Source organism: Leucopleurus acutus, assembly GCF_964270905.1.
Source record: "Leucopleurus acutus genome assembly, chromosome: 9".
NCBI classification, from domain to species: Eukaryota; Metazoa; Chordata; class Mammalia; order Artiodactyla; family Delphinidae; genus Leucopleurus; species Leucopleurus acutus.
The window spans coordinates 32979036-32991426 of NC_139144.1; the positions used below are offsets into that span (position 1 = coordinate 32979036).

The 12391-nt window shown below is 36.8% G+C and overlaps 1 protein-coding gene across 1 annotated transcript in view; it reads right to left on the bottom strand.

The window, feature by feature from the left end:
* The window catches only part of ABCB4 (ATP binding cassette subfamily B member 4), a 75518-nt gene that overhangs the window by 39538 nt on the left and 23589 nt on the right, over window positions 1–12391 (bottom strand). The window contains exons 10-14 of the mRNA XM_082846350.1: window positions 11105–11218; window positions 9951–10061; window positions 9603–9728; window positions 7202–7405; window positions 6683–6853 (exon numbers count right to left, since the gene is read on the bottom strand). Of these exons, the coding sequence (XP_082702476.1) occupies window positions 6683–6853; window positions 7202–7405; window positions 9603–9728; window positions 9951–10061; window positions 11105–11218 (726 nt within the window). The remainder of the gene's footprint in view (window positions 1–6682; window positions 6854–7201; window positions 7406–9602; window positions 9729–9950; window positions 10062–11104; window positions 11219–12391) is intronic.

Genomic DNA, 12391 nt, shown 5'->3' on the forward strand with positions numbered 1-12391 from the left:
CTAATCGGTACAAAGTTTCCTTTCAGGATGATGAAAATATTCTGCAGTGAGACTGTGCTGATGGTTGCAAAATCTTGTGACTGTACTGAAAAAACCAATGAATTGTGCATTTTAAAAGGGTGAACTTTATGGTATCTGAATTATATCTCAACTTTTTTAAAAAGAGCATCCATGAAAATTCTGAAAAAGTTAATGAGCATCTGGGTAATATCTCCACCAGATACTAAAACATAAAAAGCTACAGCAATTAGGGCTTCCCTGGTGGCGCAGTGGTTAAGTATCCGCCTGCCAACGCAGGGCACACGGGTTCGAGCCCTGGTCCGGGAAGATCCCACATGCTGCGGAGCAACTAAGCCCGTGCACCACAACTACTGAGCCTGCGCTCTAGAGCCCATGAGCCACAACTACTCAGCCCGCGCGCCTAGAGCTCGTGCTCCACAACAAGAGAAGCCACCGCAATGAGAAACCCACGCACTGCAATGAAGAGTAGCCGCCCCCCCCCGCTCACCACAACTGGAAAAAGCCCGCAGGCAGCAACAAAAACCCAATGCAGCCAAAAATAAATAAATTAAATAAATTAATTAAAACAAAAAAAAAGCTACAGCAATTAAAATAGTAAAGTCTGGGGGAAGCTATCACGTGAAAAGACAATTTGATCAATAGAACCATATAGAGAGTCCAGAAATAGACATGAAACATTTAAGAATTAGTATGATAGTATGAATAAATATGCTTTGTCTCTCTGTAGACAGAAGGTGGACTATGGAGCCAATTTTGTAGCCACCTGGAAAAAAATAATGTGGTCTTTCTTCTTCACTCCTTACTCTAAAATAACCAGATGAATCAATTGTGTTTAAATAAATATAAAAGAGTTACATCATAAAAAGAGAGAGAGACTAGAGCATAACTATTGGACAACATTTAAGACTGTTCTGTGATTTTTAGCATTATGGGCTCCAAAGAAACATTCATAAATATTTACTGATTTACTGATATGGAAGCTGCATGGCTTTGTCCATGTATGATAAGGCAGAGAGGAAATACTTTGATCAACCTAATTATATTCATGATACTAACAGTGATGAGTAAACTGCTGACAGTGACTGGGTTATCATTATGGTAATAATAGGTTGATGCTATATCAACTTAAAAAAAAAACAGAGGAATCGGAGTCAGACTTGTGAGTAAATGACTGGTGTGCAGGAGAAACAAAGTGTGCAAAGTTGCTAATTTCAAAATTAGCAACTGTCACCCTTGACCGAGATTCTTTGGCCAGAGCAGAGATCTGACACAAAGGTCTATTTTCAAACACCCCACTGATGACAAAACATTGGCAAATAAATACCCTAGATTCAAGGACACCAACTATTAAGAAATTTGGAACTTCTACTAATTTTGGATGTGTAGGAATGAAACAGGCCCAAACAAAGGAAGTACTATTCCATGAGCCTTTCTGGAACTTCTGAAAAAAAAGCATAAAATGAAACTTTTGGCAATCATTTCATTAAATCACTACTCTGGTTCTTTTCTTGCCCCTCCAGTATGGAAACACTATGAGTAGGAGAGTGTGTGTAGGTATGAAACTTTGTGATTATTGACTTTCTTTAAAAAATCAAAATATCAAGTCTGCTTTTCTATTCTTCTTTAAGACCTTATATTGGAAAAACCTATTATTTATTTTGATGAATAGCTGCTATCTATTGAGTCAAAAGCAGAAATGGTCATTAGTAATTTTTTTTAATGTAGACATGTATTATCTCAATGAGCTTGGCCATGGTAATCAATTCAGTAAAAATTTATTTAGGCTTTACTGTGGGCAAGGCACTGGAGTAGGTGCTATAGAGACACAAACATGAACCATTTATTAATTCTGCCTTTTGGGGGTTTATTCTTTCTAAGACAGAGGAGGCATATAAGTAAATAGCTAACTACAATAACTTGGTGCCACGAGAGGTATTGATAAATGTATAAAGGATCCACAAAAGGAAAATATTATTCTTCCAGGCTAGGTAATAAGGGAGGAAAAACAGTAACTATAATAGTAGTATATCCTTATGCTCCTCAGAGGAAAAATAATTAATTATAAAATTCAACTTTTCATTGTTAAAAGAGAGGTGGCATATAAATAGATGGACCAGCCAATTGACTGACTAGTATCACTGGGGGGAGTACAGTAATGAAGGATTTCCCTTTTAAAGACACAGTTTATAGTCTGCAAAATACATCAGTTTAGTTATCTTGCAATGTATGGAGTCAATTGGGTAGATTATAAACTACCTGCAGCAACTACGGTAGCTAAAACATGGTCACTAACACTTTGCAGCTGCTCCCTTTCAGAGGTGGAGTCTATTTTGCCACCTCGTCGAATCTGGGCAGTCCTTGTGACTTGCTTTGACCAAACAATATGAAGGAATTAATGCTTGTGCAATTTCTGCAGCATAGATTTCAAGAGGCCTTATAGCTTGTGTGTTTGCCATCTTTGAAAGCTACCTGGAAAGGAAACTTGTCTGGTCTACTTGAGGATGAGAAGCCTACGTGAGGAGAATAAAGCTGCCTCAGGCAACAGCCATCACCAATTTCTAGGCACATGAAGGAGGCCATCTTGAACATTCCAGCCCAGATGACCCTGAGCTGAGTGTAGCTGCCTGGGGAGACTAGGCAAAACCAATAGAGGAATCACACCAGCCAACCCACTAAGTGCTGGATTAAAGCAACTGATATGGAAATTGGTAGGTAGACTGGGATGCTACTGTAACAAAACCCTAAAACGTGACATTGGCTTTGGGACTGGGATCTGAGTGGCAGGCAGTGGCTAGAAGGGGAGGTGATGATACTGTTGGTGGAGACTGGAAGAAAAGTAAGGAAATTGCTACTGGAGGCTGGAAAGACAGTGACCTGTGTTATGTAACCTTAGAATAACTGGAAATATTGTTCCCTGTAGTAACTTGGAAGAAAGATATTTTATCTAATGAACTTGTACATCTGGCTAAGGAGATTCCAGAGATCTCTAAACAGAATGTTGAAAGTGCCAGGTATAAGGTATGATAAGGTATGAGAAGAAAATGATGAGCTAAAGAAGCAGCCATTTGGTTTGCAAGGTGAATTTAGAAGCTACAAAGAAGAGGCAGTACTTGCTGGGTTGGAAAATGAATTGTTAATCATCCAATCAAATGAGACCAAAGATCAAATCAGGGTGTAGGTGTAAGATTTTTTTGTTGAAATCTCTGAAAAATTTATGGCAAATTCTAGTAGACACTCTCTGCTACATAAAAGGGCTTCTAAGGCTCTAAAGGGTTTTCTAATGGCAGCTTCATATACAGCCCAAAGTAGAGAGAGGCTTGCCCCCCCAAAAAATTAAAGATGTAACTTTTGGGGCTTAAGCAAACTACAGTCAAATTCTAAGCAAACTCACAAAGTCTTTAAGAGAGTCCATCAGCTTGGACTAAAAGAGACTGAGAAAATTAAAAATGTAAAGAGGCCTCTGGGTCTCAAATTTCTATGAGCAGAAAGTATGCTGAGAAAGTTACTCAGCTGCAGACATGGGCCCTTTCTTATGGGAAAAGAAAGAGCTCTCAGAAGGAGCATCTGAGAGCCCAGAGGTTGGAGCCCCAAACCAAGCAGAAAAAGTGCACTAGGAAACCCACTCTACTAAGGGTAGAATTGAGCCTTAATCAAGGAACGTTTCCTTTCCTTGGAGCAGTGGAGTAATTGGCAACATGCATCTGACTGCATTTCAAAATTGCTATGGAGCAGTAACTGCTATGTGCTTCCTGTTTTCCTTTTTGAATAGGAGTGTCTGTTATAATTAGCCTGTCCCTGCCTCACCATTACATGGTGGGTATATGTGTGGAAGCTAACGTCTCTTTAGTTCATAGTCCTCTGGATCAAGATGAGCTTAACATGAAGAATCTCATCCATATCTGGACCACATACACATCTTCAGGTACTGACTTTGAGCCTGATCTCATAACTGTATGAAAATTTTGAGGGTCTTGGGAAGAGGTGGATTTATTTTGCACTTGGGAGAAATGTAAATAATTGTGGCAGAGAGTGTGCTGTGGAAGATTAAATATGGTCATAGATCCTTTACAGCTCACCCATCAAGAAACAGAATCTATTTCCTCACTCCTTCAATCTGGGCTAGCCTTGTGACTTTCTGTGACCAATAGAATGTGGTGAAAGTGACATTGTGTGAGTTCTGGAGTCTAAGCCTCTAGACGTCTTATAGCTTCTGCCTCTAGATACACTGGCCTGAGACTTCTGTGTAAAGAAGCTGGGTTAGCCTATTGTATGAGTGAGTACAAGCATGAGTATGAGATGCCCAACCAACAGCCAGCACGTGAGTGAGGCCATCTTGGACCGTTTTAGCTAAGTCAACCCTCCAGGTAAATACAGCCATATATGTGCTCAGGTAAAAATAGCAGAAGATCCACTCAGCCAATCTACAGAAGTATTGCTTTAAGCCTGAATTTGGGTTTGTTATGCAGCAATAGGTAACTGATTCAGCAATCAATAAAAGGAATAATAATCATGGTAATGGTAATGACCATAATAATTGCATTGTTTCTCATGGGCAAGGTATGTGCTGAGAACTTTACATGCAGTATCTCATTTAATCTATTCAATCATCCTATGACATTATTTCTCCCCCTTCCCCCCACCCCAATTACTTCTGCAATATCTCAGGCTTAGAGGACTCCCACCTCAGCCTGCCTGGCACCACAACCTGTGCCCTTAAGCACCACCCCAAGCTGCTAATGGCTTTTCTTGGAGATTTAAAAGAACTGTGAGTGATTTGTCAGCTATTTTTAAAGTCAATATGTAAAAGGTTATCAACTGAGGAGTGGGCCATAACCCTACAGAACACAAATTGCTAAAACTGAATGAAGTAACCTGTCCAAATATGAATTAAAACTTGCAAGGCTATAATTTTTGCTGACAGAATTCATATCATGAAAAACAACATCTCCAGTAATTCTGTTCATTTAGCACAGCAAGGGCTAACATATTGAATGTCTGTATCCTACAAAGTATTGGGACACGGGTCCTAGGGCTGAATAGGACTTTTTTTTCCCACATAAATCTCTCTCTTATCCTACCTAACTTTATGCTAAAAAGTCTATATTGACACATGAATGACCATTTATGTGTTTTGAGTTAAAATTAATTGTTTAATTTATGCATGTATTTATTTTTATGATTTCTTCATTTAAGTCACTTCTAATTAACTAAGCAAATACAATTCTCCTATGTATTATATTTTGTTTCCTTAATATTGAGACTTAATATACATGAAAGCAATGTAACTGAGTATATAAATTTGTGAGGAATAATTATCATAATCTTTCATTAATTATTAAATTACATTATATAAAATAAGCCAAAATATTAATCTGATAAACCAGGAAGCATGAATTAACTATAGTTTATAGCACACAAGGCAACTGTGTTTACTTAGGATTCAGGTATAAATTTTCCTGAGAAAATAAGGTTCATACAGTTCATGTCTAAAATGTCAAGACGATAGATACTATGTATAACTGAGTCACTTTGCTGTATACCTGAAACTAACACAACATTGTAAATCAACTATATTTCAATAAAAATCAAAAAATAAAACAAAATAAAATAGGTCAATTCAAAAAATAAAATTTCAAGAGGCAGGTTGGATAGACTAAGTAACTTGCCCATTTAATTACTAAACTTTCTCAACTCAAATATATTTATGATGTTTATGTGTTTGAAACCCATTTACATGACGTCATCTGACTCTGGTTTTAATACTGTGTTGTTATTACAGATGACTTCAGCACTGACCTTGAAAGTGTCCCAAGATAAGGTTCTTCCTTTGAAGCTTTAGTTTAGTAAAGATAACAGTGAGAAATTTAGAAACTCTGAGCCATGCCCATGAGCTCAGCAGCCTTAAAAAGTGTTGCTTATTGTGGTTGAGAATCTGCCTGCCAGTGCAGGGGACACAGGTTCGAGCCCTGGTCTGGGAAGATTCCCACATGCCGCGGAGCAACTGGGCCCGTGAGCCACAACTACTGAGCCTGCGCGTCTGGAGCCTGTGCTCCGCAACAAGAGAGGCCGCGATAGTGAGAGGCCCGCGCACCGCGATGAAGAGTGGCCCCCGCTCACCGCAACTAGAGAAAGCCCTTGCACAGACACGAAGACCCAACACAGCCAAAAATAAGTAAATAAAAAAAAAATAAGTGTTGCTTAGTTATATGCTTAGAAAAACATGCAAGTTGAACTTTATTTCCAGAAAAGCATCCATTCATTTTCATGAATAGATAAAGACTGCCTACAAAATAAGGCAAATATCTGAACTGCTTTTCAGCTGGACCACTGCGTAAGTAACCAGATTTTTCTTTGTACATTTTACCACAACTACTTTTGATCAAAGCCCTAGCCTATGTGCAAGAAAAAAAACAAAGCTAAGCGGCTCACTGCACAGGTTTGAATTAGGGCTCACTGCACCTTGGTCAAAGCAAGCCAGTTAATGGGCTGCCCACCTCTCTCTGCAATGCGCCTTGACAGAAAGGAGAAACCAAGAAAGCCCCACGGGAGAGCTTCATTTGCTCTTATGTTTATGTTTTTCAACCTAGACTCGCAAAGCATTGGCAAGAATTTTCGATAAAGTTTCAACTGGCTGGCCTTCAGGTGTTTAGGGTCCACTGACCTTATCCAAAGCTGCCTGTACCTCAGCTTCGCTCTCAGTGTCCAGCGCTGAGGTGGCCTCATCCAGCAGCAGGATCTTGGGGTTGCGAACCAGAGCCCGAGCGATGGCGATTCTCTGCTTCTGTCCACCACTCAGCTGGGCCCCTCTCTCTCCAACCAGGGTGTCAAATTTCTACAAGAGAAAGCATGGTGGAGCTCTTGAAGTATTTCAACTAGAAAAAGCTATGGAGCCTAGAAATTCATGAAGACATCAGGGAGCTTCATTTTGACCATCGTAATGAGTCACAAATTATAATAAAATAAATAATATCGAATTCTGACAAACTACTAACATACCCTGTATAAAATTTTGTATGTTTCATGTAGCAAGCTATACGCTCCAACTGGATAATTCAAGGGACTTACCTAGCAAAGTTGGACAACCTTGTACCTCAAACATTATTAGCTTAACCTCTGAAGAAAGAACTCACATGAGTTGAAATTCTCATTTCGAGGGCAACTACATTAACAGAGGCTTTACCTGTGGTAGTTTCATGATAAACTCATAGGCGTTGGCTTCCTTGACAGCTTTCTTTATTTCATCCATTGTTACATTTCCACGGCCATAACGAATATTTTCAGCAATGGTGGCAGAAAACAGCACCGGCTCCTGACTCACCACTCCAATTATTTCCCTCAGATACCTTACGTTAAACATCCTAATATCCTGCCCATCGATGGTAATCTGAAAAAACAAAATACTTCCATTGAATATTTTAAACCTTCTGATGTATAAAGCATCAAGACTCTAATTTGTTACCAAAAAAGCCTTAGGTAATATTTAACTTATTTCAGTGGTTAGAAATGAGAATTGGAAATAAAGTAATGTGGAAGACTAAAAATAAAAAGTGTATTCTCTCTTTTGGTATTTATTATCTTACATATACAGTTTTTTTATGGATGGATTATTCTCCATAAGTGATTATATATTCGGTTATACGTTTTTGGCATAACTATTATTTTTGCTTACCATTACTAAATCTGAATAAAAATGTCCCTTTACCTACCTGGTCTACATATCATTTTGATGGCATGATGATGTTTTACTGTATGTAATATACCATAATTTACTTCAGCATTTCCCACCTGCTGAATATCTGGCTTCCTTCAAGGAACACTGAAGGACAATCATTGTAAAAGCACAGAAATACCAGGCCAAAGCATATGATTTCTTTTTTCTTCTCTGATAACAATTGCTTAACTTATACAATGACTGGCATATGTTGGGCATTTATTATTTGCTGAATAAAGGTTGAATAAACAACCCTCTAAAAAGATTTTTAATAATTTACAATGTCAGCAGGAATATATAAATATATATCTGCTTCACTGTAATTTATTAGCTTTTATCATTTTAATGTCTTTTCTAATTAATAAGTGTGTGGTGGTAGCTTATATTTATTTTAATTCATATACAATTATAATTAAGTGAGGTTGAACATTTCTTTAAACTTTTTACAAATCTACATTTATTCTCGAAAGATTTGCATGTTCATATCCTATGATAGATTCATATTAATTTCTAAAATAGTGATAATAGTTTTCCCACATATATCATAAATCATTTGTTGCAATTTATTGCTTTCTTTTATTATAATTTTACTGATTTTTATGGGGAGAGATTTAAGGAAAAACTGAATCAGTCAACTGTACCACTGGGCATTTTTTCTATTATTTCAGCAGTAATAAAATTGCTAAATCACAATGTGAACAGTGAGTATCTCTGAGTTATAGAATTTCTGAAGACTTTTTTCCCTGCTGACGTGTATTTTCTTTAAAAAATGTATTACTCCAATAATAATTTAAAAAATGTTTTCAAATGCTTATCCTCAATGGTTAGTATTTACTATGTTCGTTTTAAAAAATGAATAAAACTGTTTACACTTTAACCAACCTAGAGTTTGCTTTAGGAAATGAGGATGGCCCTATGTTCCTCCTTGGTGTATCAGATTTTTCAAAGAAGGTTTGTTAATTTTATTAAAGTAAATAAATAAATAATTTGTGTATCCTAGAAAACTTTGTATTCATTCCTGCAATCTCTGTTGTATCTCAATGCCTTTTAAGGTTTTTTTTGTTTTTCTTTGTAACTTGTAAACTTCTGTTTTCATTATTGTTGAATTATAATACATTTCATTGTCAGGTAAACTCAACGTCCAAAAGTTGGTGCAGTTGAGGAAATTCGAATATATACTGTGGGCTCGTATTGTATTAACATTAAATTTACTGATTTTGATGATTGTTTTGTGATTATGTAAGAGAATGTCTTCTTCTCAGAAAATATATTCTGCTTTGCAGTACACCTGAAACTAACACAAGTTGTAAATCAACTATACTCCAATAAATATAAATAAGTTAGAATTTATAACAAAATTTTTAAAGGCCAAAAAAATACTCCCTAGGCCATTACTGTTCTCCATGTTCCCAGAAGCTTCTTAGAGACTAACCCACTTTCCCCTTCAGATATTCCAACAATTAAGAAAACTCAACTGCCTTTGATGAATTTAATTACTGTCCTAAGATTTCTTGTGATCCTGAACACAAGGTTATTAATAATTGCTATATGGAATATTTTTGACCAAACTCAGTAAGTCCTCCCAGTGGTTTGGATGACTATTTTCCAGTGACCTAGTGGGTTATGAAAAGCTTAGTTGGAACAGAGGAGAGTGTTGTCTAGCTTCTTTGGCTTTTATCATCTTGAATACTTTTGTTAAGACAGCCCAAGGTTTTGAATGCATTATCCAGATGCATTGCAATTCTATAGTCTTTTCACCAAAATTGGATTCACATGCAAATTTGTTAACAAACAAAACAAAACAAAACAATTTCAAAGGCCTAATTGGTATACAGCTTCCCACTTTGGAGAACATGGCTTCCCCACTTACCATGCCCTCTGTGGGGTCATAGAGCCTCTGTATCAGCTGGACCACCGTGCTTTTCCCACAGCCGCTGTTCCCAACCAGGGCCACCATCTGACCGCTCTCTACCTTCAAGTTGAGGGCCTTTAAGATCTATGAGGGAAAAGAGACAAAAAGAACACACTTCACAACAAAAGCCTAAAAAGGGAGTAATCTGATTCAATTTTAAATTTGGAAAAAAAGTACCAAATAAGGGAATATAATCTCAAAAGGAAAAAAGCACATACATATCAAAATAATAGAGACTACGGATTCTTTAAGATGATTAAACAATCAGTCTGCATTAGGAATTCCTATAAATATTACTTACAATACCTTGACATCAGGTCGAGCTGGATAACAGAAATGAACATCTTTGAACTCCAAATTCCCTTTGATGTTATCTGGTTTGTGTCCTCTCTCTGAAAAACTGTCAATTTTAGGATTCTAAATAAAACAAAATTCAATGACTATTCCATCATAGGACAAACAATTGCATTTTTAAGGAATATGCTTCAGCAAATTCCAAAAATAGGACCCAGAATGGCATCTCAAGTTGAAGACGGTGTGTGTTTAAGGAAATATTCCTTCTCAGAAAATAGGCTTTTCCTGAAAAGTACATAAGGGATATATTCATTTCATTTTATACGATATTTCCCTTTAAGTTTCTGGCATATCCTCATAAATTTTCTAAATGGTCAAACATGCACATTCCTACAGCTGCAATAACAAAAACATACTACCATGGATATATCCAGGTATTTCAGCATTTAGTGACAATTAGCTTATTCCTAAACAACAAATGTAATGGACTGGGTTGAGAAGACTGAACAATTGGTTAGAGCCAAGTTATTTAGGAACGATGTAAATTTTGTATATATGCAGAAGCTGAACAATTTTCTCATGACTTAGATTAATGAAGTAGGAATTGCTTGGATTAAACAATCACATTTCAGTTACCTAGTTTGCATTTTCTCTGTGTAAATGCAGTGACGTACTTATGTCAAAATGATCTTCTTTATTTCACTGCAGTCAGTACAACTTATGCAATATAGTTGATTCAAAATTATATCATATGCGCAGGGATCATTTTTTTTTTTTTGACGGGGGCAACCCACAGCAAAGCATACTATCAATTTTGGTCCCACCAGTAACTCTTCCATCCACTCATCCTGTATACAAATCATAATATTCTTAGTCTGGCTACAAAATGAAAGAGAAAAGGAGGAAAACTAGGAAGACAAACATCTTTGCTTTGAACTCTAATAATAACACACTAGTGCAGATGTACTTTCCCAAAATGAGATCAGTGCTATTTGATGATTTAAAGATAAACTTTCAGAAATATTAGTAAGAGGCATTTGATTTCATTCATTACTAAAGAGAGGTTGTTCACTTGGCAAAATTTTCATACGACATTTAACCGAAAGCCAGATTTAATTAGCCAGACCTCAAATAATCTTTCGGCATTAAAATAATAAATGACTCACATTATCAATAATAGCAAAGATTGCATATGCTGCTCCTCTTGCATTGGCAAAAGCATCAATACAGGGAGCAGCCTGTCCAACGCTGAAGGCTCCGATCATGATTGAGAAAAAGACCTGAGCAAAAAGAACACAAGGAAAAGTTATAAGTCCTATTCTGGAGTCCACCACCATCTCAAATATGAGTTGTTTGGAATATGCACTACCCAAAGGATCGCGATTAGGTTTATCCCTTTAAAATTTTTTTGGCAAAAGAGCAAAATTTAGAAGGTTACTATAGCATTTTATTGCATGAACAGGTTTCTTCAATCTCAAAAATATTTTTTTTGAAAAAAAATATATTTTTTGTCTAGCTAGCCAAACTATCTGTTGCTCTGCTCCTGGACTTAGACAAAGTCAGAAAGATTTTTCAAACCTACTTCCTTGATTCTGAAGCTATTGCCACCAGAGGAAAACATTTTCCATCAGTATTATTTTTCAGTCCTATCTGATTTTCTCTAACTATTCATGGAATTACACAGAATGTTCAAGATAAAACAGATTTTGGCCGCATGAAATTTTCCTTAAAAAGTACTATGTTATGTATTAATACATATTTTGGTACGACTTTTAATATAAAAAATAATAGTTCACACATTATAAAACACTAAATCACACCTGTGTGCAATGATTAATATACAATTATTCTGTACTACAGCACACAAACTTAACACATCTGCCTTTATATTTTTTTCACTAGGAAAATAAATGGATATAGAAAAGTCAACACTATAGCTTCAGGAATCCAGATTATCAACAAACGTTAACTGAAGAAAACATAAATGAAGAGAAATTACTCCTTTATCTCTGGGCATGCTGAAACATCTACTTATAGTTTGTCTTTTCTCAGAAGACGGTAACAGTACCACTTCACATACCCAGAACTCAAATATCTCTCAAATATCTATGGACTACCTGCAATACAGAGAAAGACCAGTAAGAGAGCAAAGCCGTCTCTACCAAAAGCAATGCTATGAAGTCAATGCACTAGAGTTCTCAGTCTTTATGCAGAGGGCATCGCTGGGCTCCCTGCATCACGGGCATCACTCTGTAGCCCTACTCGGGAGAAGTCACTGTCTACGTACTACAGATGGGGAGACCAGGCCAGAGAGGGCACACTCATCACAAAGGGTGAATGGCAGAGTCAGGATTCAATCTCCTTTCTTCATAAAATTTAGCAAATGAGGAAGAGAGGTGGAGAACTTCCGAGCTGACAACCAGAGAGGAGACCAAAAGGAGAAAAAACAGACT